The sequence below is a fragment of the Microcaecilia unicolor genome, chromosome 3, assembly GCF_901765095.1.
Source record: "Microcaecilia unicolor chromosome 3, aMicUni1.1, whole genome shotgun sequence".
NCBI classification, from domain to species: domain Eukaryota; kingdom Metazoa; phylum Chordata; class Amphibia; order Gymnophiona; family Siphonopidae; genus Microcaecilia; species Microcaecilia unicolor.
The window spans coordinates 128,350,478-128,378,298 of NC_044033.1; the positions used below are offsets into that span (position 1 = coordinate 128,350,478).

Genomic DNA, 27,821 nt, shown 5'->3' on the forward strand with positions numbered 1-27,821 from the left:
TTTAATGAACAGTTAGACTTCACCTGCACCTGGCCGCTTTTCACCAGAAGTTGAGCTTCTGGCTTCAGGTGGCCGGCAGGACTTTCTGGACAGGACCGGGACTGAATATCAGCTAGGCAGCACAGGGACTGAGGGTCAGAGGGAAAAGGAACATACAGGGACAGCAGGGTAAGGAATGGGTAAAATAAAGGACAGGACTGAAAGCTGAAAACAGCCACTAAAACAGGGAGCAAAATACTGACTAACAAGACACAAAACTAAAAGCTGCAGAGCAGCCAGTAAAATACAAGCAGACAAGGACTAAACACAGAACTACAACTCAGAGACAAGACAAGCAAACAAACAACAATCTAATCTAACTATCCACAGACTAGCAAGGACAGACAAGAATCAAGGCAGGAATAAACTAGAAACTGGAAACAGCAGAAGTGCACCAGCACCCCAACATACCAGGGCCTTAGACGATGCAAAGGCAAAGCAGAAATGTTTCAAGATGGCTAATAAGCCCAGAAGCAGTTGAGGCTCAGCTGCTGCAATCACCAGGCAGCTATGGGTGCTGTGCAGGCTCAAACAACACAAGCAAACCTGGCAGCCTGGAAGATCCGGACCGGACGGAGCAGAAATCTGAAGCGGGTGATGGTCCATAGCAGCCACCCGTTCTGGCCACCAGAGGGCAAGGAAAGCACAGACGTAACAGCCCTGCAACTGGAGCTGTACTCCTGGTTTGACAGTGCAAAGTGCCACTATCATGACCAAAATATATTTCTATGTTCACCCTGCAGGCTACTGACCCTCCTTAATAGCCCCTTCCCTTTTCTACCAAGTTACTACCAGGGCTGTGGAGTCGGTACCAGGGGCGTAGCCAGGCACCCAATTTTGGATGGGCTTGGGCCCAACATGGGTGGGCAGAACTCCGCCCTGTCCCACAAGTGATATGGTCTCTCCCTCTCTTTCCTGCATGCCATATGGTCACTCAAACATCCCTCCTCCCCCGCATACCTTTTAAGTAGCAGATTTTCACCAGCAGTGAGCAGCAACTGATACACACTGTTCATGTTGGCCCCTGTGTTGGAGTATAATACTTATGATATGATACTTATGCTGACCCAGAATATTTGTTTTCTGACATGCAGAATGTTTGTTTTGACCTGTTGCTACCAGAATATTTGTTTGACAGGTTGCTACCACAACGCTCTGTTGCGGTGGGTAACTCACTACAGGACTGTGCTGAGAAACAAGTCCAAAGGCTGGTGTTTTCATCAGAGGGTGCCTGGGAGAGAGGAATGCAGATTTGCCACTCATTGTTCTGTTCTAGGCACACTTGTTTGTGAGCTGTTATAGTTTAAAACATTTTTATTGAGTATACTCCAAAATAATACAACACTTAATCCAATTGTACATCATTTCCTATAATAATGCTTTCAACATTGGAATAACATGAACTGAGTTATCAAGAATCCTCTTTCCCCCCCCCCCTTCCCTCCCCCCAACCCCCCCCCCCCCCCCCCCCATTCCCTTAACATAACATTCTAATGTTTCGACGATTTTATCAGCCATCATACCTTAGTCTCAATCTTACTGGCCAAATCTTATGTTCCTCCCCTTCTCTCCCCCCAGCCCCCCCTTGTTGCATGGCTCAACCTTATCTCAACCTATCGTCTCCATTTCCTCAGGGCAACCCATTAAGCACTTGGCTTCTTGCTTTCGGTGAAATCATATTTATGTATTGTCCCCACACCGTCAAAAACCGCACTTGTCGTTTTGGTGTCACTCTCACCCCTCTCGCTTCCCATAACATCAATTGGTGCATCTTATTCCGCCAATACCAGTAAGAGGGGGGGGGGGGGTGTCCAATATCCAGTGATTCATAATACATTTCTTCCCTACTATACAGGATTTGCTCAGGAACACTCTTTCTCCCTGAGTCCCTACATCCCATTGTTCAGGCACACTCAGCAACATTCTTTCAAACGTAATTAGAGCTTGGGAGCCTGTGACCTCCCTTACAAATTGGCCTATTCTCCCCCAGAATGCCTTTATGGTCTTACATTGCCATATACAGTGTGTTAGATTTGCACCACCCTGCCCACATTTTAGGCACCAATCCGTTTCTGTCACCCGTGCATGAAATGCCCTTCTGGGAGAGAGGTATGCCCTGTGTATTATTCTATATTGGCACTCTTGCAACTCTGCACTATGTATCACCTTCTGCATGCCCCTCAATGATTGTTGTAAATGGTGTTCAGAGATACTCCTATGGATTTCAGCTTCCCACTTCATCGCCACCTCAGTTACCCGCCTCCGTGGTAGCCCTTTCTCTAGCTCTCTAAAAAACCAAGATACAGAGACCTGTCCCAATGCATCCCCTTCCAAAAACTCCCTCAACTTAGTCTCAAATCTATGAGTTAATCCTTCCTTTGGGATACTGTGTATGTAGTGGGCGAGCTGATGATAAGCCAATATCCCCAATGGCCCCCCTGAACACTTACGTTGAAAGTCAGCTATGGAAATCACAGTATTATCGTCCCTGAGAAAGCTACCCAATAGCTCCACCCCTTGACCTTGAAGTGTGCGAAACACTGCATTATCACTACCCGGTGTAAAATCCTTATTCCCAACAAGAGGTAATAGTCTGCTAGCCGTTGGATCCTGACCCTACCTTTGTACCAATTCCCGCCACATGTGCCATAGCGGTCCCAGCAACATGCTATCTTTAACTTTTTCCGGTAGTTGCCCTTTTCTCCTAACATGGATTAAGTAATTCAGGTGCCAGGGATGAAAGTATGCCCTCTCTAGATCCACATCCGTGTAAGTGTTTGTATCAAGGACCCAATCCCTCAAATGCCTCAGTAGACATGCCTGATTATATGTCCTCATGTCTGGGATGCCTAACCCTCCCTGCTTCCAATTCCCTATTAGATATTGCCACTTCATCCTAGGTTTTCTACCAGCCCAGCAATACTTCACTACTAGTCTTCGCAATGCTACCAACTCTCGTCTTCCCAGGCGTAACGGTAACGCCTGCAGTACATAAAGCCAGCGTGGGAATATTATCATTCGAAATAGTTGTATCCGGCCCATAAGTGACACAGGTAGCCCAGACCAACGGGATAATTGTTCCTGAGTATCCTTTAGCAACTTAGCGATATTCAGGTCATAAATTTGTCTGGTATCCATAGGGAGCTGTATTCCTAGATACCTAAAGGAACCCCTTGCCCACCTTATGGGGAATCTATCTCCCCACTCTCCCTCGAGCTCTGCATTACTAGCTAGCGCTTCAGATTTCAGGAGGTTCAATCTGAATCCTGAATAGTCCCCATACTCCCTTAAACTTTCCATGAGATGTGGCAGAGATCGTTTGGGATCAGTGATTAATACCAGCAGATCATCTGCGAAGGCTGCTGTTTTAAAACTATGCTCGCGCATCGTAACTCCCTGAATATCAGTATTATGTTGGATTTCTCTGAGGAGAGGGTCCAACGCCAATATGAAAAGTTAAGGCGACAGTGGACATCCTTGTCTCGTGCCTCTCTTTATCGGGAACCAGTCAGACCGTAGACCATTGGCGAATATCTGAGCCTGTGGTTCTGTATACAAAGTTCTTACTGCCCTCGCAAATAAACCTGTGATCCCATAGGCCTTCAATACTGCAAACAAATAAGTCCAATCAACTCGGTCAAACGCCTTTTCGGCGTCGAAACTAATAAGCAGGGCTTTGCTCCTATCATTTCTTATTTTTTCCAAGGCGACCCATATTCTACGCATATTCTTAGCTATAACCCTCCCACACGTAAACCCCACTTGTGATTCTATAATTAAAGATGGTAAGCATCTGGCTAGTCGATTTGCCAGTATCTTTGCTAAGAGTTTTAATTCAGTGTTCAGTAACGAAATCGGTCTATACGAGTCTGGTTTATCAGCTGGCTTACCTGGTTTGGGCAATACACTGATTTGCGCTCTATTTAGATGCCTAGGCAATTGTCCTTGTTGTACGTTGTCATTAAACACTGCGGTCAATACAGGGCTGATCTCACTATTTAGGAGCTTGTAGAATTCATTCCTCAGGCCATCCGGCCCCGGTGCCTTCCCCAATTTGCTCCCTTTAATTACTAGGACTACCTCTTCTTCTGTAATGGGAGCATTTAATACCTCTGCATCTTCTTCTGAAATCTGTGGTAGATCCACACTATGGAGATAAGTCTCACTAGGTCTCACTAGGTCTTTTTGTTTTGCATATAAACTGCCAAAAAAGTCCCCCAATATTTTAACTATACTTTCATCCGTATTTACCCGTGTTCCCGTGTTGCCCTCCATTGCGAGTATTTTTTTGGCACTAAATCGCCTGTGGGCGATTCGGGCTAGAAATTTGCCACTTTTATTAGCAAACCTATATAGCTTGTACTTGTAATATATGTTCGTTTTCTGCGTTTGCTCATGTAAAAGTTCATTAAGGGCCTGTTGTGTCTCCAATAACTGTCTTTTAAATCTTAGTTCATGCTGTACCCCATATTTCTTCCGCAGCGCTACTACCTGTCTTTCTAGCCTCATCACCTCCCTATTTCTGACCCGTTTTTTGAAAGCTAGATAGGATATTATATCTCCCCGCAGTACCGCCTTCGCCGCTTCCCAGTAGAGTATAGGATCTATCCTATGTTGTTCATTGTTGCTGCTATAATCTCTCCATTTCTCCACCAGGAAGGGCAAAAACTGGGGGTCGCGGTAAAGATAAGTTGGGAAACGCCAGGATCCTAGCTGAAATCCTCCCTCTCCTACTTTAATCTGAACTCTCACCCATGCATGATCGGAAATCGCTATGGGGCCTATCTGTGCCTCCTCCACTTTTGTTAGTAACTCTCTAGAGATCCATATATAGTCTATTCTAGATAACGTTTGGTGTGCTCTGGAGAGATGTGTAAAATCTTTGTCTACCGGATGTAATATTCTCCATACATCCACCAGTTCTAATATTTCACAAATTCTAAAGTTACCTCTCTCCTTTCTAGCCAGATCCCTCCCAGTTGGTTGAGACCTATCCCAAGTCGGGTCCAATACATCATTCAGGTCTCCTCCTACCAATAAGGGAATATCGCCCAAACTATGGATTTTACACGTGATTTGAGTGACAAACTTCCTATCATAGGTATTGGGAGCATATATATTGCATAGCAGGAGTGGCTGTCTCTCCACAACTACTGAGGCTATAACATATCTCCCCCCTTTATCAGCCACCACCTGCTTGACCTCTACATTCAAGTTTTTCCTTATCAAAATCACCACTCCTCCCTTTTTCCCAACTGCTGGTGCATCATATAGCTCCCCCACCCACCAGGTTTTCAACTTCCTGTGTTCATCCCTTGTAAGATGTGTTTCCTGTAAAAACGCTATGGACGCTTTTTTATCATTCAACATTTTCAGGATTTTTTGCCTCTTAATCGGCGAGTGAATGCCCCCCACATTCCATGTTATACATTGCAAAGTTGTCATGTCACACCTCTCTCTGTTTTGCGTCTTACTTGCAAGGCTTTATTTACATTCTTCTTTCTTATACACAGAGAGGGCGTCCCAGCCTCCGCCCTCCCCTCCCTCATTCTCCTTTGGGTCACCCCTAAGTTTTCCTTCATACCTCTCTCTTTCCAATTCCATGCATACAAGGATTTCCTCTTCCCTTCCCTTCCCCCTCCCTCCCATCCACCCCCCCTCCCCCCCGTATCCCCTTCTCCCTCTATACCCACCATCTGTCGTCCCTTGCCTATTGGCATAACTTCCTGTTTCCCAAGGCTAGGGCGCCTCATGTATCTGTGGCTGTCCCCACCCACCCAACCTGTCACCAGAACTGATTTCTCACCAAGCCTCTTGTATTAAAACCAGACAAGCGAAAATGTCTCTTCTGCTCATGTCCATCGTAAGTACCCTCAGTTCTCCTCAGGTTAATAGCTGTGCCAGCCCCTCACTGTACCAGTATTCATTTGGCAAGCTGTGATCCTCAAAAATCCATATCTGTGAGCCCGAACCACCTTTTTTCGCTTTGCTTGTACTTGGCGCATAATAAATCCTCAGTGGAGATTCAAACAGTCACTGTCTGCAGCCTGCAGCCTTTATGGCCACTACTCCTCTATCTTGCCTCTGTCATTAGTTATCTTCTATGCCAAGTGTCCTTGATGCTTCTATCAACTGAGCCAACTGTAAACTCTCAAAACTCAAACAACAAGAGTGGGCAACGGATCATCTCCTGATATGAGCCAGCCAGACTCCCTTATAACTTGCTACTTGCATAACTCATGTAGTCCAAACATGTCAGTAATTTGTACTTATATAGACCAGTCCATCTCCACTGAGGCCACTAACTTGTGACCAATGCTCAGTGTAGTCTCTTCTTTCCTTGATAGAGCTCCCTCTTGTACTCAGCCCTCACGCTCTTTGGCTAGCATTCGGTCTACATATTTAGTTGCTTCCTCTACTTTCTCAAAATAGACTGCTTGGCCATTTTCCAGCAGTTTGAGCTTAGCTGGATATAGAAGGCTGAATCTGTACTTAAGCCCAAAATGTTTGGTGCATAGCGGAGCAAAGCCCTTTCTCGCTGTGGACACTGCAGTGGAATAATCTTGAAAACAGAGGATTTTTTTGCTTTTATATTCCAGTTGCTTGCCTGCACGTAGTTCTTGTAAAATGAGCATTTTATGGGCATAATTCAAGATCCTAAAGATCACCACTCGGGGCCTTCCTGTATCCTCTCTCCTCTGGCCCAGTCTGTGCGCTCTTTCCACCCGTAATGCTGCTGTCAACTCCTCGCTGCCAAGCGCCTCCGGCAGCCATTTTTCCAAAAATACACAAAGATTCCGCTCAGGCAGGGTTTCAGGCAGCCCCACAAGGCGCAGATTGTTCCTTCTCGAAAGATTTTCAAGATCGTCGAGCTTTGCCTCCACCTCTGCCAGGCGCGCCTGCATTCTCGGTTGCTCCTCTGAGACCTTTTGGATATCCTCCTCCGCCATCCCGACTCTGCGCTGCACTTCCTGAAGTTCAGTAAACAGTTGCGTGTGCCTCTCAGTCAGCCCTTCTAGTTTGTCCAATATTAGTTGCAGTTTGTTGCCCACCGCTTGTTCCACCGCTGCCCTCACCTCTTTCCGTGATTTCTGCAGCCCACGATGTGCCTAGCGATGGCGATGCTGGCGCGGCCCTGTCCGCCATTTTGTTCTCCGCGGCGCGGGCTTTTTCTTTTGGATCTTTTCGAGCCGCTTTCGCAGCCATCCGCGTCGCTTCAGCCGCCACCAACAGCCACTTTATTTGCGAAATGCCTTTGCTGGTGTTTGCTTCGATTTTTGGGTGGGTGTTCGATTCTGCGAGTGCCGATTTAAATATGCGCCCCGGAGCAGTTCTGTCTCACGTCTTCACCGCTCCATGCCTCCACCGGAAGTGTTGTGAGCTGTTATAAAAAGAGGGGAAGCCCTGGCTGAAACAGAAGCTCTGTAGCTGGTTCGAGGGATGCCTCGCTAGTGCTGGAATTTTCCCACAGATCTCTGGGCGGTCATCGGTGCTTCCCCGATTGATGTTGCAGCTCAGATGAAGGCTACAATCCCGTGGTGATGTATGTATACTGCTGGAATTTTCCCACAGATCTCTGGGCGGTCATCGGTGCTTCCCTGATTGATGTTGCAGCTCAGATGAAGGCTACAATCCTGTGGTGATGTATGTATACTGCATAAGAGTGTTATGTAATATATGGGTGCCTATTGATGTGTGAACTGCATAAGAGTGTTATGTAATATGTGTGTGCCTATTGATGTGTGAATAAACAATCTTTAAAGCAATATCTGAACCCTTGATTTGCTACAGCCCCACAGCCTTCCCTATGACGCAACTTCCTGTTTCTGCATAGGCGGGAATATATCAGAGGGAAGGCTGTAGGACTGGTGCGAACAGCATGTATCAGTCGCTGCTCGCTGCAGGTGAAGATTTGCTATTTACAAGGTGTGCAGGAGGGACAGTTGTTGGGGGTTTTTGGCTGTTAGGGCTTGGGGATCCCTGCCAGCTACTTCATAGGTGTGCTGCTACTGGGTGGGCCTGAGCCCAAAACCAGGGCCCACCCTTGGCTACACCACTGGTCGGTACACCAAACTGACTCAGACTCCTGTATTTTTCTACTGTTCAACTTCTACTGATATTAGGCTTTAACCCCCCCCCCCCCCCCTTGTTTACTAACCTGCGTGATAATGCTGACACAGTATCGGCATTAGTGCACAGCAGCCAATAGCATGGCTTAGGACACAGGGGAGTAAATTTTTGTTCTGGATTTCGAGAGAGAGACATTTTAATATATATATTTTTATGTAAACCACTTAGGGTATGAGTTAGAAGTATTTAAAATAAATACATAAATGTCATTGCTCGTGATTTAAAGGACTGGTAAATATAACTTTAGGTACAGACAAATATGTGTATATAAGTATAAAATGATAAATTTACCATATAATATAATATTTTTCAAGAGTCAATACAGTTTTACTGACTGGCTTCATCCAAAATTGCATCGGACTTCATGACTCCGACTTCACAGCCCTAGTTAATATTGTATTTTCTTTTTCCCCTGTGCGTATTTTCCACAAATGTGGAGTCCACAGTCCTAGTCATCTTCCACTAGTTAGTAGGTTTTCTTTCTTGAGCTATGGGCCTCAGTATCCTGGTGATCAATCAGTCTTATCTTTCTGTGGTCCTTTACTTCTCCATCTGCTTTTTAAGTACCATTCTGCTGTCTAGGGATTGCTTTGCTAAAATCATACCTCTATAAATAAAAAAAAAAATAGGCAAAACGTTTTGGTAAATCAGGGCCTTAATGAGCTCACTCTCAGATATATATATATACACACACACACACATACAAAGGGAAAGGGTTTCTGATTCTAGTTTATAAATCATACATTTAAGAGTGTATTTTGAAGTCAATTTGTGACTTTGGGAACATACTAAAATTCTGTGCTGACCAGTGTTTTTGCATTGCAAAATTTAATTTTAGGCACATTTTTTGGTGGTTTCTTTATATTACATGACCTTATTATTAAATCTCCCTGTTCCTTTGTTCAAGCCTCTGGATTTGTTCTGTCAGCCATCATTTATAACAGTTCTTATCTCTGGTGTGGATATAAGGGCTACAGAAATGATAAGTAGTAGTAGAGTTTTCATTTTTCTGCAGGTAGAGGCTGACTAACCCCTCCCTGTTTTACAAAGTTGTGCTAGCGGCAGCCGCACAATAATACTGACACAGCTCATTCACTTTGAATGGGCTGTGTCGGCATTCCCGCACCTGCAGCCGCTAGTGTGACTTTGTAAAAAGGGGGGTAAGGCTGGTACTTGACAAACATATCCACAGGTACACACATATCGCATACAAGTGTAGATACCGATTTCAGAAAGCTGGCATTTATATGTGGAGATCCCCACCACATAGTGATTTCTAAATCTATACATTTGTTCCCCTGTTTACAAAGGGAATACATGTGTATGAGGAAAAATTTCCACATCAGATTTTACACCAGGCGTACACAAGTGCCAACATTTCAAAATGATTGTGGGGGGGGGGGGGGGGGGGGAGGAGGAACCATAAAAATTACATCTCCCTGGACACAATTGCTCAATAGTGGGGTTGCTAAGCACCCATTGGAACCCACAGAGCTGGCTCCTGTGAAGGCATGCATAGTTTTACAAAAGCGCTCATTCCGGCTAGAGCTTTACATAAGGAATAAAGGGAATGATTCTGCTTAATACTACATTATGGAAACCAAATTAAAATTGTGTCCTCGATAATTCATCTTGTTAAGAATGAATGATTTTGCTGTGGGGGATTACTCTTTCTCCAAGACAGGGATCAACATTTTAACATCTCTACCTCAGTATGGCCTGGCTTCCTAGCTGATGCTCAAATTCATCCTTCCCCTTCCAGTGGCTACCCATATCAACTCTGTAATTTAAAACTGGCAGCTGCTGAGCCTAGGACTGCTTTCTCTTCACCTAAAGCCTGGTGCACCAGGCTATTAAAAGTGTGAAACTCCAGCCTGAGCTGCAGGGGAAGAGAATGCAGCCTGGAGCACCATGGATGCAGCATTCTGTAGGAAAATCAAAATGGGTAACCAGCAGTGAGGGGAAGAGATGCTCCTCCAGCCAAACACTGCTCCTTCTTGGACCAGAGGGGAGAACAGAGAAGTCAGCTGTATTATGATGATGCTCTCTGGCTGCGACTGCAGCAACTGGATAGTATCATAAGTACATAAGTATTGCCACACTGGGACAGACCAAAGGTCTATCAAGCTCAGCATCCTGTTTCCAACAGTGGCCAATCCAGGTCACAAATACTGGGCAAGATCCCAAAAAAGTACAAAACATGTTATGCTGCTTATCCCAGAAATAAGCAGTGGGTTTTCCCCAAGTCCATTTTAATAATGGTCTATAGACTTTTCCTTTAGGAAACCACCCAAACCTTTTTTTAAACCCCGCTAAGCTAACCGCCTTTACCACATTCTCTGGCAACAAATTCCAGAGTTTAATTACACATTGAGTGAAGAAACATTTTCTCCGATTTGTTTTAAATTTACTACTTTGTAGCTTCATTGAATGCCTAATCCTAGTATTTTTGGAAAGAGTAAACAGATGCTTCACGTCTACCCTTTCCATTCCACTCATTATTTTATAGACCTCTATCATATCTCCCCTCAGCCGTCTTTTCTCCAAGCTGAAGAGCCCTAGCCGCTTTAGCCTTTCCTCATAGGGAAGTCCCATCCCCTTTATCATTTTTATTACCTTTCTCTGCACCTTTTCTAATTCCACTATATCTTTTTTGAGATGCGGTACAAAAGCATTATAACGTCCTCATTTTTGTTTTCCATTCCTTTCCTAATAATACCTAACATTCTATTTGCTTTCTTAGCTACAGCAGCAGCACATTAAGCAGAAGGTTTCAACGTATCATCAATGACGACACCTAGATCCCTTTCTTGGTCGGTGACTCCTAATGTGGAACCTTGCATTACATAGCTATAATTCATTGGATTGCTGTGGGCTTGAGAGGATTTTTGACATTTTTCAATTATTACTGAAAGCCATAAAATTATACTGATTTGTCACTTTCTGATCACCCAGCCACTGCTCCCTGTTTCTCAAACTCCCCTTCCCTGTATGTATGCATTGCTATCAGTAAGGGGAGCTACTTCAGTATTGTGTTTTCAATTGCTAGGGAAAGGCAGGTTCCCTGGAGTCCTGTAAAACTTGTCTGTCCCTCACTATTGAAAACGGGATGGTGAAACCGCACCAGCACCCCTACTGGCAGGACTGTAGGTGGAGGACTCCTGCTTAGCTTGGAGGGAACAGTGTCTGCTCCATTTGGTGTGACCTTGAGATTCTTTGAGATCCTTATCTGAAGCATATCATCAAACTGTATAATCCACTAAATTAATCTAACAAGGGGTTCCCAGGAGTTCTGTACAGTATATCCCTGGCTCTGATGCAATGATTAAGAAAAAAAACTCTCACTGAAATCTTTTCAGCTCGGTCTGCAAAGCTTCTCAGACGGATTTACATAGTATGGCAGGAAGTGAACCAGAGTTTCTAATGCCTGTTTGTTTTCTAGCTTTCAAGGCTGCGGGTGGATAAGTATGAGAAAACTAACAGAAATGCAAATAAATTACCCAGAGCCAAATGTTCTCAAAACAAGTAACCTGTGTGAAAAGCCACAGATGATTCACTGAAGATCGTGCATAAATCATTTTTCACATGGATATAAAGGGGACAATTCTATAACATAAACACTATTGTCCTTATTATGTGCATAAATGTTTAGACTAATGACATTTCCATAGCATCCCACAGATCTATCCAGAGACTTGTGGGTTATGTCCCCCTACCAGCAGGTGAAGATAGAGAACTTCAGAGGTCTGCTATATGTAGTCGTGCAGCCATTTCAACCTCAGTATTCTCTCTATCTAGCAGGTGGAGGGTCATAACTGTGCAGCTCCGGGGAGTGTGAGATATGCAGGCGGCAGGCCGAGACCAATAGGCAGCGCGCGCCTGGTTCGCCGAGGGCAGCAGGTCAGCTCCGGGAAGTCTGTTGGTGGGAAGCGCTTGTCCCTTTTCCTGGGGGAGTGGACCAGGGTAACTTCAGACGAGTGGGTCTTGGAATTCGTCCGAGACGGTTACAAACTCGAATTCGCTCGTCCTTTGGCGAAATGTTTCCTCAAGTTTCCATGCCAGTGCCCGGCCAAATTGAGAGCGGTTCGTCAGACTCTGGAAGGATTGCTTCAGCAGGGTGCAGTCTGTCCAGTCCCTCGTTCAGAGGTTGGTCAGGGACGTTATTCCATCTACTTTGTCGTTCCCAAGGCGGTTCCTTCCGGCCGGTCCTGGACCTCAAGTGCATAAACAGGGCACTGTGGGTCCACAATTTTCGCATGGAAACCTTGCAATTTTCGCATGGAAACCTTGCAATCCGTGATTGTGGCAGTCCAACCAGGAGAGTTTTTAACCGACCTCGATCTCAAGGAGGCTTATCTTCACATCCCCATTTGGCCTTCTCAGCATTTCCTCCGTTTTGCGGTTCTCGGTCGCCATTTTCAGTTCCGGGCCTTGCCCTTTGGACTGGCTACCGCACCAAGAACTTTTTCCAAGGTCCTAGTGATCATAGCGGCCTTTCTGCGAAAAGAGGGGATACGGTTTCACCCATACCTGGACAATTGGCTCATTCGAGCTCCCTCTTACGAGGAGGGTTTGCAAGCAATGGATCGAGTGATTTGAGTACTTCAATCCAGGGGCGTAGCCAGCCTTCCGTGGGAGAGGGGTCCAGAGCCCGGGGGGAGGGGGCACATTTTAGCCCTCCCCCCGGCGCCGCTCCCGCCGACATTGCCGCCCCCCCTCCCGCCGCGAACCCGCCGCCGCTGCAGCCTACCTTTACTTTTGCTGGCGGGGGATCCCACTCCCCGCCAGCCGACGTCTTCTTCTTAGTCGCTTCCTGCTCTTCAATTTGTTTGCTGACGTCGGACGTCAGACTCAGAGAACAGAACTGTTCTCTGAGTCTGACGTCCTGCACGTACAATTACGTGCAGGACGTCAGCAAACAAATTGAAGTGCAGGAAGGACTGAGAAGACGTCGGCTGGCGGGGAGTGGGATCCCCCGCCAGCAAAAGTAAAGGTAGGCGGCGGCGGGGGCAGGTTCGCCTGGAGGGGGGTCCTGGGGTGAATCTGCGGGGGCCCCGGCCCCCTCAGGCCCCACGTAGCTACGCCACTGCTTCAATCCCTGGGTTAGATCATCAATTTTCCAAAATGTCACCTGATTCTGTCGCAATCTCTGGAGTACCTGAGCATTTTGTTCAACACTCGGGCAGTGACGGTTTTTCTCCCGCCTGCTCGCAGTCTTCAACTACAGACTCAATTGGGCAGCTTGTTGCAATCTCCGGCTCTGAGGGCCTGGGACTATGTGCAAGTGTTGGGCTCAATGGCCTCCACCTTGGAGGTGGTAGCATGGGCCCGGAGTCATATGTGGCCACTCCAAATGCATCTGCTCAGCCGGTGGTCTCCTCTTTTGGAGGACTACATGATCAGGATCCCGTGGTCTCCCCGGGTCAAGGCAGAGATGAGTTGGTGGTTGATACTGGAGAAGCTCCTCAGAGGCCTCCCATTGGCGACTCCAGAATGGATGGTCGTGACAACGAATGCATCCCTGTATGGTTGGGGAGCATACTGTCTCAATCGGACAGCCCAAAGGACATGGTCATTAGTGGAAACGACTTGGTCCATCAACCACCTGGAGCTGAGGGCTATTTGCTTGGCTCTGCGGGAGTTCCTGGTCCTCATTCAGAACCGTCCTGTGCATGTTCTCTGAGACAGTGCTTCAGTGGTTGCCTATGTGAACCAAGCGGGCACCAGGAGTGCACCGCTGGCACGAGAGGCGACTCAGCTTTGTCTCTGGATGGAGGCTCATGTGTCTCTTCTTTTGGCAGCCCACATTCCAAGCGGACTTCCTCAGCCAACACAGTTTGGATCCAGGGGAATGGGAAATATCTCCCTTAGCATTCGATCAGATAGTCTCCAGGAGGGGCTTCCGGTGTTGGATCTGATGGCAACTCGTATCCATGCCAAAGTCCCCAGGTTTTTCAGCAGGGGCAGGGAGACAGGGTTGGACAGGATTGATGCCCTTCTCCAACCTTGGCCTTGGGGTCTTCTGTATGCTTTTCCCCTGTGCTCATGGTGGGGAGAGTGTTAGGCCGCATAGCCAATCATCCCGAGCAAGTGATTCTAGTCGCTCCAGACTGACCTCAGCGTCCTTGGTACGCGGACCTAGTCCGTCTGTTGTTTGATCAGCCCCTTCAGTTGCAGGTGGCGGAGGGCCTACTGTTTCAGTGTCCGGTAGTTATGGAGGATCCCTTCCACTTTGGTCTTACGGCCTAGCCCTTGAAAGGAAGTGACTGAAAAGGAAAGGTTATCCAGAGCCGGTCATCACCACAATGCTACAGGCTCGGAGAAGGTCTACCTCGACAGCTTACGCATGGTGTGGTGCACCTTTGAGGCTTGATGTTCGGGCGCCAGGGTTTCGGCGGCGTGAGCCTCGGTTTCCGTGATCCTCAGCTTTCTTCAGCAAGGGCTGGAGAAGTCGCTCTCTTTGAGTTCATTAAATGTGCAGGTGGTGGTTTTGGTGTGCTTCAGAGGTCGTCTTCATGGCACTTCCATCGCAGCCCATCTGGACCTAGTGCATTTTCTGAAGGGTGTGAACCAATTAAGGCCGCCATGGCATCCGGTAGTCCCGAGCTGGAACTTGAATCTCTTGCTCAGAGCCATGCAACGGCCTCCTTTCGAACTGTTGTTGACTTTAACCTTAAAGGATCTTACCTTGAAGTCTATCTTCTTGGTAGCTATTTCTTCTGCCAGGCGGAGTTCAGAGTTGCAGGTGTTGTCGTGCAGGGATCCCTTTCTGCAATTCACGGAGGCAGGGGTGTCCATCCGGATGGTACCTTCATTTTTGCCTAAAGCTCTTTTGCATTTGTCTATCTTGGTAGCTATTTCTTCCGCCAGGCGGATTTCAGAGTTGCAGGTGTTGTCGTGCAGGGATCCCTTTCAGCAATTCACGGAGGCAGGGGTGTCCATCTGGACGGTACCTTCATTTTTGCCTAAAGCTCTTTTGGGTTTTCACCTTAATCAATCTTTGATGTTGCCGACGTTTCGCAGGGAGGATTACCCGGAGGACTTTAGGTCTCTTCGTTCTCTGGATGTCAGGCGCATCCTACTTCGGTATTTGGAGGTGATGAATGAGTTTAGGTGCTCTGATCATCTTTTTGTTCTTTTTACGGGTCACAAGAAAGCTAATATGGCTTCTAAAGCCACAGTGGCCCGCTGGCTGCGAGAAACAATATCTTTGGCGTACTTGGTTATGGTGAGGTCTTCTCCCTTACACATCCATTCTCATTCTACTAGGGCTCAGGCTTCTTCACACGTGGAGTTGTGAGCGGTATCCTTGGAGGAGATTTGCAGGGCAACCACATGGGCTTTGGCACATACTTTTGTCAGACGTTATAGAATAGACGTGGCAGCGTGTCAGGATGCATTTTTCAGTGCGTCAGTTATTATGGCAGGGTTGGGGTTATCCTGCCCTACTTGAGGACTGCTTTGGCACATCCCTCAAGTCTATGGATTCATCTGTGGGATGCTATGGAAGGAAAAATTATGTTTCTTACCTGATAATTTTCTTTCCATTACTCCCAACAGATCAATCCAGAGGCTCGCCCTACATTTTTCAGCTATTATTGCGTTGTTTTCATTGGGGTTTTGATTATCATTTATGCAAGGATTACTTTGACTGGTTTATTTAAAAAAAAATGTTTTTGGACATTGTTTGGATATGTTCTTCATGTTCTCCCGCTAGGGCGGTTGAGAGCTTTTGCTGTAGTGCGTGAAGAGGCAGGAGGGTGGGGCTCTATCTTCTTCCACTGCTTTGGTATCGTTCATACTGAGGTTGAAATGGCTGCATATAACTACATATAGCAGACCTCTGATGTTCTCTCTATCGCCACCTGCTGGTAGGGGGACATAACCCACAAGTCTCTGGATTGATCTGTTGGGACTAATGGAAAGAAAATTATCAGGTAAGAAACATAATTTTTCCTTAAATTCATATGTGTGCATATATGCACATAATTGCCAAAATTACATCTTAGTGCTATTCTATAGATACCTGGTTAAGTTACGTAGCACATATTTGTACCTAGAATAGTAGTTCGTGCAGTATAGAAATTTATGAAATAAAATAATTAAAAATAAGGAGGCATATATATAGGTGGAGTGTGGGCGAGCTAAAACCTTTACGTGTAACTTACAGAACAATAAGTTACGCGGGCATCTGCAGAACTTAGGTGCTAACACTTAAACCAGCTCGAACAGGTATGAGCACTTATGCTAGCCATAAAGCAGGTGTATGCACTCATGCCTAAATCCTGGAGACACGCATGTATCTTGCAGTGCATGTTACATGCATGTGAGATCCTGTCCATGCTCCGCTCAGATTCTGCCTATGTACACAGTACACATGTGTAAGATTTGTATATATTTACAGAAAAGTATTTAGGTGGAAGTTGGCATTTAAACATGTATCTGTACAGATTTGCATGTATATGCCATTATTCTAATTATTGGTGCAAGCTATAAGCAGGATATTGACATAGAAGCTGCTAATACCATGGATCCTATACTATAGTGGGAAGGAGGGAAAATACTGAAAAGCCTGGGGGGGGGGGGGGGGGGATAAAATTGTACCTTATGCATAGACAGAGGAGTTAGAGACTAAGCTACTAAGAACTCTAACTGAACTGAAGGAAGGAAGGAGACAGACCAGTTAAATACCCAACCACCAGTTCTAATCACAGCTAAGTGGCATAGGTTTAGGTACCACATGAAAGCAGAAAAGAAATCAAGAAATACAAGGGCTCCATGTCCCTGTCATAAAACTATGTTGTTCACTAAGCAAGGAATCTTTGACTATAGTCAAAAGTTTCCTGACAATGCATTATTCCATTTTTTTAAAAACTTTTCTCTTCATCTACCTATCCTGAACTTTTTTTTTTGATGAATGGTGAATGAGATAATGTGCACACAGAGATAAAGGGGAAAAAACATATAGTAAGAGGGTGGGATCAAAGCAAAACAAATTACTTACGTACTTCATAAGTACATAAGTATTGCCATACTGGGAAAGACAAAAGGTCCATCAAGCCCAGCATCCTGTTTCCAACAATGGCCAATCCAGGTCACAAATACCTGGCAAGAGCCCAAAAAAGTACAAAACACTTTATACTGCTTATCCCAGAAATAGTGGATGTTCCCCAAGTCTATTTAATAACAATCTATGGACTTTTCCTTTAGGAAGCCGTCCAAAGAAAGATATAGATAACTTTCACACTTAAATCTCCTCCCTCCCAGTCCCGTCCTATCCTATCTAATTTATCTAGGAATCTTCACGATATTGACCCTTCATCTCTATCCTCCCATGTTTCTAACCTCCTCTCTACTGTGGCACCATCCACGTCTGTCAACGAGGCTGTTTCTTCTTACAACAATACTCTATCCTCTGCCTTAGACACTCTTGCACCTTTGATGACCCGCCCTGTAAGGCGTACAAAACCCCAACCTTGGCTGACTTCTAATATCCGCTACCTACGTTCCTGTACCCGCTCCGCCGAACGCCTCTGGCGGAAATCTCGGGCCCTTGCTGATTTCTTACACTTTAAGTTCATGCTGACCTCCTTCCAATCTGCTCTTTTACATGCCAAACAGGATTATTATATCCAACTGACCAACTCTCTTGGCTCCAATCCTCGACTTCTCTTCACCACATTGAACTCTCTCCTCAAGGTGCCCCCTCCCCCAACTCCCCCTTCATTATCTCCTCAGACCCTTGCTGAATTCTTTCACAACAAGGTTCAAAAGATAAACCTTGCTTTCTCTACCTCACCAGCTCTCCCTCCACTAGTCCGTTCCCCTCTCTCTCCTTCCCCTCATTCCCTTTCCTCCTTTCCTGAAGTTACTATTGAGGAAACTACACTTCTCCTTTCTTCCTCAAAATGTACCACCTGTTCCTCTGATCCCATTCCCACCCACCTTGTTAATGCCATCTCTCCTACTCTTATTCCTTTTATCTGTCACATTCTCAACCTCTCACTTTCCACTGCGACTGTCCCTGCTGCCTTTAAACATGCTGTGGTCACACCTCTCCTTAAGAAGCCTTCACTTGACCCTACTTGTCCCTCTAATTACCGACCCATCTCCCTCCTTCCTTTTCTCTCCAAATTACTTGAGCGTGCTGTTCACCGCCGCTGCCTTGATTTTCTCTCCTCACATGCTATTCTTGACCCATTACAATCTGGTTTTCGCCCTCTCCATTCAACCGAAACTGCGCTTACTAAAGTCTCCAATGACCTATTACTGGCTAAATCCAGAGGTCAATATTCCATCCTCATTCTTCTTGATCTTTCCGCTGCTTTTGACACTGTCGATCACAGCATACTTCTCGATACCCTGTCCTCACTTGGATTCCAGGGCTCTGTCCTTTCCTGGTTCTCTTCCTACCTCTCCCTCCGCACCTTTAGTGTTCACTCTGGTGGATCCTCTTCTACTTCTATCCCTCTGCCTGTCGGCGTACCTCAGGGTTCTGTTTTTGGTCCCCTCCTCTTTTCTATCTACACTTCTTCCCTTGGTTCATTAATCTCATCCCATGGCTTTTCCTACCATCTCTATGCTGATGACTCCCAAATCTACCTTTCTACCCCTGATATCTCACCTTGCATCCAAACCAAAGTTTCAGCGTGCTTGTCTGACATTGCTGCCTGTATGTCTCAACGCCACCTGAAATTAAATATGACCAAAACCGAGCTTCTCATTTTCCCCCCCAAACCCACCTCCCCGCTCCCCCCGTTTTCTATTTCTGTTGATGGCTCTCTCATTCTCCCTGTCTCCTCAGCTCGAAACCTTGGGGTCATCTTTGACTCTTCTCTCTCCTTCTCTGCTCATATCCAGCAGAACGCCAAAACCTGTCATTTCTTTCTTTACAACATCCGTAAAATCCGCCCCTTTCTTTCCGAGCACTCTACCAAAACCCTCATCCACACCCTTGTCACCTCTCGTTTAGACTACTGCAATCTGCTTCTTGCTGGCCTCCCACTTAATCACCTCTCCCCTCTCCAGTCGGTTCAAAACTCTGCTGCCCGTCTCATCTTCCGCCAGGGTCGCTTTACTCATACTACCCCTCTCCTCAAGACCCTTCACTGGCTCCCTATCCGTTTTCGCATCCTGTTCAAACTTCTTCTACTAACCTATAAATGTATTCACTCTGCTGCTCCCCAGTATCTCTCCACACTCGTCCTTCCCTACACCCCTTCCCGTGCACTCCGCTCCATGGATAAATCCTTCTTATCTGTTCCCTTCTCCACTACTGCCAACTCCAGACTTCGCGCCTTCTGTCTCGCTGCACCCTACGCCTGGAATAAACTTCCTGAGCCCCTACGTCTTGCCCCATCCTTGGCCACCTTTAAATCTAGACTGAAAGCCCACCTCTTTAACATTGCTTTTGACTCGTAACCACTTGTAACCACTCGCCTCCACCTACCCTCCTCTCTTCCTTCCCGTTCACATTAATTGATTTGATTTGCTTACTTTATTTATTTTTTGTCTATTAGATTGTAAGCTCTTTGAGCAGGGACTGTCTTTCTTCTATGTTTGTGCAGCGCTGCGTATGCCTTGTAGCGCTATAGAAATGCTAAATAGTAGTAGTAGTAGTAGTTACCTTGCTGGGCAGACTAGATGGACCATGTTGGTTCAGTCTGTTACTGTGGGGCTCATTTTCAAAGCACTTAGACTTACAAAGTTCCATAGGTTACTATTGGGCTCATTTTCAAAAGAGAAAAACGTCTAAAACGTGGCATAAAGCAGCATTTGGATGTTTTGATTTATGAGATTTGTATCCCACATTATCCCAAACAAAATCAAGTTCAATGTGGCTCACAAGTAACAAATATTGATTATAAGGAAGCAATCCAATAATTTACACAATATGAAATTATTTAGTGTAGGCAGAATTCTAATGGTGCATAGAAGCAAAATTTGAGAATAATTCCTCTTTATCGCAACCCTAGTGTCCGGCCCAGTGGACAACTCCTGACTTACTCCTTTTAGCAAGCCCTGCACTTCCTTGAGCAGCAGGTTTCAATTCTTGAACTTTGGCCCTGTTATAGTTAATACCCTCGGTGCTTAAGGAATATTTTGTGCATCAGGGCTATCTTTATGTCCTGAGTGGTATAAGGAATTCTATGGAGGATTCAGGAACTTCATGGAAATTGCAAAATTGTCCTAAAAATAAATCACAAAAATATTTTTCGTTCTCTGTAAACCCTCCCCTCCCAAAACAAACTAACCTGGTTCTTCTTCCCAAACATATGCAAATATATCTGATGACAGGGGAGCAGAGCACTTTTGGATAGAGGTGTCACACAGTCCAATCTCTGGCCCCGCACACCAGCTCCGTTGGAAAAAAATCTTAGACCATGGAACCCAATTTCCCACCCCATTCTGCTGCCTAAGCCTAGTGAACCTGTTCACAGCCATGGAGGACTACTACTCACAAAAATGTCCAAATTGGTATTTTTGAAATCTATTTTTCAGACATTTTTCTATGCAGTGCATCCAAATCTCATGGGGGCATGTTAAGGGCGGGATTTAGGCATTCCTAATATTTTGTTTGGGATTTAGATGTTTTTCAGCCATAATGGAACAAAACTAAAACATTTTGAGATAGACCTGTTTTTATAACGAATAAGGCACAAAAAGGTGCCCTAGATGACTAGAGGACTGCTGGAGGGAATCAGGGATGACCACCAATACCCCCCAGTGGTCACTGACCCCTTCCCACACCCCAAAAATGTGAATAAAAATATGACTTACCAGCCTCTATGACAGCCTCAGATGTTATAGCCAGGTCTGTTAGAGCAGCATGTAGGAAACACAAAAAAGGCGGAAGATAAACCAAAACAGACCAAAAACAAGGGAGTAAGAGCGCCAGAAAAGTTTAATAGGACCTGTCAGCTTTCAGGGAATGGTACTGTGGAAACTTCATAGGGGCTTCTGATAAGCTCCATCTCAGTGGGCTGTAAGGAATACTGGATAAACAGGATATTTTGGTTTTTGTTTCATGAATATCTTGGAGGTGTACCTGTAAACGTCAGACTCAGGACCCCTGAGGAAGGCCTGTTGGCCGAAACACGGACCGTGTAGGGTCCTATTAAACTTTTCTAGAGCAGCATGTAGGTCCTCAAGTAGTGTAGTGTTTGGCTCAGTGCACTATGGAGTGGGGTACTCAGGTCCCTATCTCCCTCTACCTATCACACTTGTGGTGGAAACTGTGACCCCTCTCAAAGTCACCAAAACCCTACTGTACCAACATATAGGTGCCCCCTTCACCCATAAGAGCTATTGTAGTGGTGTACAGTGGGGGGGGGGGGGGCAGTAGATTTTGGGTGGTTTTGGAGGGCTCAGGGGACAAGATAAGGAAGCAAAGGTGAGATGTGTACCTGGGAGCATTTATATGAAGTGCAAAGAAGTTCCTCCTAGGGTACCCTGTTGCTCTCCTGAGATCTCTGGGGGACCAGTCTGCTAAAAATGCTGGCTCTTCCTACATCCCAATGGCTTGATTACGCTTTGCACTTATTCGTTTTCTTTTCGAAAGCACAAAACCTTGTTCAAAACAGTATTTTCGAAATAAAAAGACGTTTTTCTTTTTCGAAAATGACCTTCTTTCCTATTCGGATTTTGGACGTTTCGTGCGAAATGTCCAAAGTAAGACTTAGACGTCATATTGAAAATGCCCCTCCACATAACTTTGCAAATCTAAGTACTTTGAAAATACATCTCTACATTATCTTATAAAATATCCTTTTTATTTTTTAGGAAAAAGGCACCAAAAATCATGAGCAAGTTTAATGAGAGTCATCTGTAACTATTATAGGAAGCTGGATATAGTTTTAAGGGAGGTTCTGATATGATACCATACTAGATGACACCTTCAGTCTTCTCAGGATTGGTCATTGAAAATACCCACAGTTAAACAAATGAAGCATGTTTGGCCAAGAATCAGGGCTTTTTCCAAGGTAGTTCCCACTTTATGGAATAAACTCTGAAAAGAAAGCCAGGGAATAAAACTCTGTTATTTAGAGAAAACATTAAATAGTCACTTGTTTCCATCTAAGTGAATGTGATAGTGAGGGAGAATTACTAACTGCCTGTAGATTGGGGGTAAAGAGTCTGTGGTGGACAGAGGAATGAATAGCTTATTCCTCAACATTAGTAGGGAACTGGTGTGAGGGGGGAGAGTAGTATGTAATGAGGAATGGATGTTTAGTATTAGGTCTGGGAATAGTCCTGGTGGGGGAGGAATGGATCATAAACCAGCTGGAGTTGATACAGTCCAGGTGGGGTTTGGGGAAGGGGATGTAGATGTAGAGGGGTTTTGTGTTTTATTGTAAAGTTGGTATGAGATTATGCTTTGTTTATGAGGTTGAAGGTGATATATACATGGAGGTAAGTGGCATAAAATTCCATTTAGAATAAGAAAAGCCCAGTGAAAGTTACATGAGTGTAATATAGTGTGTGTGCTAAAATGTTTCACTTGATTATAGATAAGGAGAGCATCTCTTTCATGTTTTTCAGAAACTTATTCCCATCAAATCTTGTTGCTGCAGCTTTTCAAACGGTAAGTCCAAAATCTTTTATTGCTTTGCCTTTTTTCCGCTTAAACTTGTGTATATGGGACAAACTTGCGTGAGGAACATTATTTTATTATTTGTAGGGCTGCATTTTAAATCACAGTTAAATCTGTGATTAATGCAATAATCATTAATCACAATTACAAAACTTAATCCCATTACAGCATCTCCTGTCTTCTCCAAACATCTCTTCCACTTCCAGCCTCTGTCCTCGGTGCAATCCAACATCTTTCCCCCATCCGTGATCCAACATCACCCATCTTCCCTTGCTTCTACCTTAAAGGAAGTCTTCTGTTGATCCTTGCCAGTGACACTGTTGCATATATGTTGTTTGCAGCCTGGTCTGAAGCTTTTCTTCTGACCTGACCCACCCATGCAGAAACAGGAAGTGATGTCAGAGGCGATGAGATGGGCCAGAGGGAAAGCTTCAAAGCAAGCCACAGGCAGCTTATGTGGAACACTGCCACTTCCAGAGGCCAACAGAAGATCACCTTTAAGGTAGACTAGTGGGGGGGGGGGGGGATTGAAAGGGGTGGCAGATGCTGAACCCCGGGTGGAGGGAGAGGAGTGAGCTGCAGACCTTCAAACAGAACTGGAGGGGCTACTGATGGAAGCTATGGCCAAGGCAGTCAGCTCCAGCAGTCACCAGAAGAGCTTGGCAATGCTCACCACCATGTCTCTGTTGCTGCTCATGGGGGTGGAGGGGAGGGAGGAAGAAGTGTTGGACAAATGGAAGGGAGGGAGGAAGAGAGAGAGAGATAATGGACCTGGGAGGGAAGAAAGAGGAAGGGAGAGATGTTGGATCTGGGGGTGGGAGGAAGGGAGATTATCAGTCCTTTAGGGAAGGGAAGGGGAATAGGTTTGATATACTGTCTTTGGGTTACAATCAAAAGTGGTTTACATATTATATAAAGGTACTTATTTTGTACCTTAAGCAATTGAGGGGTTAAGTCACAAAGAGCTGCAGTGGGAAATAAATAAATGCAGTATCTTTAATTATATGATTAATCATGTTTAACAATTTTAATCGAAATGCACCCTAATTATTTGTATTCCACACTGTTCCATAACCTAAGAATACAAAAGCAAAATAGTAAATAAATTTAAGAGAAATTGCTGCTATTTGAGCTTTGCATATTACAGCTGCGCCTAATCTTGCATTATACCAGAAATACCTGTTATCTGCTTTCAACTCCTGTGCAGTACCAGCAGAAATAGAGGGGCATAATTGAACAAAAACGTCTATCTCCATGGGCGTTTATCTCCGAGAACGGGTCCGTGAAGGGGCGGACCAAACCGTATTTTCGAAAAAAATAGACGTCAATGTTTTATTCGACAATTTGTGAGCTGGGCGTTTTTGTTTTTCAGTGATAATGGAAAATGAAAGCGCCCAGCTCAAAAACGAATAAATCCAAGGCATTTGTTCGTGGGAGGGGCCAGGATTCGTAGTACACTGGTCCCCCTCACATGCCGGGACACCAACCGGGCACCCTAGGTGGCACTTTTACAAAAACAAAAAAAAAGGTCAAAGAGCTCCCAGGTGCATAGCACCCTTCCCTTGTGTGTTGAGCCCCCCAAATCCCCCTCAAAACCCACTGCCCACAAGTCTACACCATTACTATAGCCCTAAGGGGTGAAGGGGGGCACCTACATGTGGGTACAGTGGGTTTGGGGGGGTTGGACGACTAAGCATTAAGCAGCACAATTGTAACAGGTAGGGGGGGATGGGCCTGGGTCCACCTGCCTGAAGTCCACTGCACCCCCTAACAACTGCTCCAGGGACCTGCATACTGCTGCCAGGGAGGTGGGTATGACATTTGAGGGTGAAAATAAAAAGTTGTGAAACATCATTTTTTGTGGTGGGAGGGGGTTAGTGACCACTGGGGGAGTCAGGGGCGGTCATCCCCGTTCCCTCTGGGGGTAATCTGATCATTTAGGGCACTTTTTGGGGCCTTATTCGTGAAAAAAGAGGGTCCAGGAAAAGTGCCCTAAATTCTAGCTACAAACGCATACTTTTTTTCCATTATCGGCGAAAGGCGCCCATCTCTCCTCGGCCGATAACCACGCCCCAGTTCCACCTTCGCCACGCCTCTGACATGCCCCCGTCAACTTTGTACGATTCCGCGATGGAGTGCAGTTGAAAATGTCCAAAATCAGCTTTCCATTATACCGATTTATTCGTTTTTGTGAGATAAACGTCTATCTCCCGATTTGGCTCGAAATCTAGGCGTTTTTCTCTTTCAATTATAAGGTGGATAGTAACATAACATAGTAGGTGACGGCAGAAAAAGACCTGTACGGTCCATCCAATCTGCCCAACAACATAAACTCATATGCGCTACTTTATATGTATACCTGACCTTGATTTGTATCTACCATTTTCAGGGGACAGACTGTAGAAGTCTGCCCAGCACTAGCCCTGCCTCCTAACCACTAGCCCCGCCTCCCAACCACCGGTGTTGCCTACATGAAATCTACATCAAAGCATCTCCAGTACCTATGGTCAGACTCTAGGCCATGCTTAAAGAGCTCTGGACTTGTTGACCTATCTTTTCCAGAACTCTGCTAATACACAGTTTCAGTGTCCTGCTGCACACATTTCCAAAATTGGAATTGGATATCAGGGTCTTTAGACCTTTTGGCCTTCTGCTCCTCTCCCTTCCAGAAGGTTTAGGTATGTTTAGGGTATCTTCATTCCTTGGTCCTTTTAAGTTATGCATTACTTTTATTTTTTGTTTTTGGTTTAAAGCATTATATTACTTTTTCTACTTTGTTTGACATTTGGAGGTTTCTACCAAAGAACAGGGAATCTGTTTAAAAATGTAATAAATAAATGAAACTGCAGGCAACCAAGCATGCTATGCAAAATCTCTGCTATTACCTGATAATAAAGTGGCACTAGTTCTGCTGTAGGCATCAGATTTTCCACCAAACAGCTGTAGACAGATGTAATGTGAGCAGGTACAGCATGGAAGAAGTTAGGGTTGCCTACTAGCTCCAAATTCACCCAACAGGGTTGAACCAGTCTTGGGTATACCTCATTGCATGCAGGAACTTGTAGTTCAGATTTTCCAATTGCATTCCCTAAGAAAAGCCCCGATGTTTTGTGAGTAGAGCAGTATATCAAGTAATAAAATGAAATCAACAGCTATAGTGACCGTGTCAAGCGAACCTGGAGCCAGGTGGCAGTTCGAGATGAAATACTAAAACCATTCTCTTAAAAGGAAATAAAAAGAAAGAGAAAAAAAAGCTGGAATCTTCTTTTCTTATCTTTTTACAGTGAAGGGAGTCCTGACTGGGGTATAGTATGCTTTAAAACAGCAAAAAAATATTGCTCTAAATTTGTGTAAAATTACAACTGTTTGTCTTCTATAATATATATACTTATTTTTTATTTATAGTATGCCACTGACTACAAAATGATAGTACGAAACAGAACCCTTGGAAATGCTACCTTTGAAAAGGTGAGTCCCCTTATCAACATTTTACTGACCGCTAGCCTTTTGTATGTTTGAAAGACTTCAATACATTATATGAAGGTGAAATCTTCCATAGGACAACAATTTCAAGGGCAATGAAGTTGGCAGGAGGAACATTGAAAAGGAATCCCAGAAAAGACTTCTTTACTGAGAGGTTGATAGATGCCTGTAGTAACTAGGAGTGTGCAGCCCAAAAATGTGTGGCTTTTTTTAGTTTCCCATGTCTTTTATAGGAATTTTTGTTGTGTTTTGTTTTTTTATGAAGCTTGCAAACATTATTCAAATTTCTAGTTATTTCTAGCCATACAAGGGAGTGGTAAACCCCATGTATACTTCATAATAGCTGAACTAAATCTCTTTCTTAGATACATTTGTTCATACAGCATAATATTGTTTTCATTTTTTTGTCTGCTATGTAGCTTACATAAGTATTGCCATACCGGGAAAGATCAAAGGTCCATCAAGCCCAGCATCCTGTTTCCAACAGTGGCCAATCCAGGCCACAAATACCTGGCAAGGTCCCAAAAAAGTACAAAACATTTTATACTGCTTATCCCAGAAATAGTGGATTTTCCCCAAGTCCATTTAATAATGGTCTATGGATTTTTCCTTTAGGAAGCCAGCCAAACCTTTTTTAAACTCCGCTAGGCTAACTGCCTTTACCACATTCTCTAGCAATGAATTCCAGAGTTTAATTACACGTTGAGTAAAGAAAAATTTTCTCCGATTTGTTTTAAATTTACTACATTGTAGCTTCATCGCGTGCCCCCTAATCCTAATATTTTTGGAAAGCGTAAACAGACGCTTCACATCTACCCGTTCAACTCCACTCATTATTTTATAGACCTCTATCATACCTCCTCTCAGCCGCTTTTTCTCCATGCTGAAAAGCCTAGCCGCTTTAGCCTTTCCTCATAGGGAAGTCGTCCCATCCCCTTTATCATTTTCGTCGCCCTTCTCTGTACCTTTTCTAATTCTACTATATCTTTTTTGAGATGCGGTGACCAGAATTGAACACAATATTCGAGGTGTGGTCACACCATGAAGCAATACAAAGGCATTATAACATCCTTATTTTTGTTTTCCATTCCTTTCCTAATAATACCTAACATTCTATTTGCTTTCTTAGCCGCAGCAGCGCACTGAGCAGAAGGTTTCAATGTATCATCAACGACGACACCTAGATCCTGTGACTCCTAACATGAAACCTTGCATGACGTAGCTATAATTCAGGTTCCTCTTTCCCACATGCATCACTTTGCACTTGCTCACATTAAACGTCATCTGCCATTTAGACACCCAGTCTCCCAGTCTCGTAAGGTCCTCTTGTAATTTTTCACAATCCTCCCGAGATTTAGCGACTTTGAATAACTTTGTGTCATCAGCAAATTTAAGTACCTCACTAGTTACTCCCATCTCTAGGTCATTTATGAATATGTTAAAAAGCAGTGTCCCAGCACAGACCCCCTGGGGAACCCCACTAACTACACTTCTCCATTGAGAATACTGACCATTTAACCCTACTCTGTTTTCTATCTTTTAACTTTGAACAATTTTTATTGATGAATGCTCATGT

At 44.9% G+C, this 27,821-nt stretch overlaps 1 protein-coding gene across 1 annotated transcript in view; it reads left to right on the top strand.

Moving 5' to 3' along the window:
• The window catches only part of SLC1A4 (solute carrier family 1 member 4), a 129,567-nt gene that overhangs the window by 30,210 nt on the left and 71,536 nt on the right, over positions 1-27,821 (top strand). The window contains exons 2-3 of the mRNA XM_030196355.1: positions 22,711-22,753; positions 26,168-26,230. Of these exons, the coding sequence (XP_030052215.1) occupies positions 22,711-22,753; positions 26,168-26,230 (106 nt within the window). The remainder of the gene's footprint in view (positions 1-22,710; positions 22,754-26,167; positions 26,231-27,821) is intronic.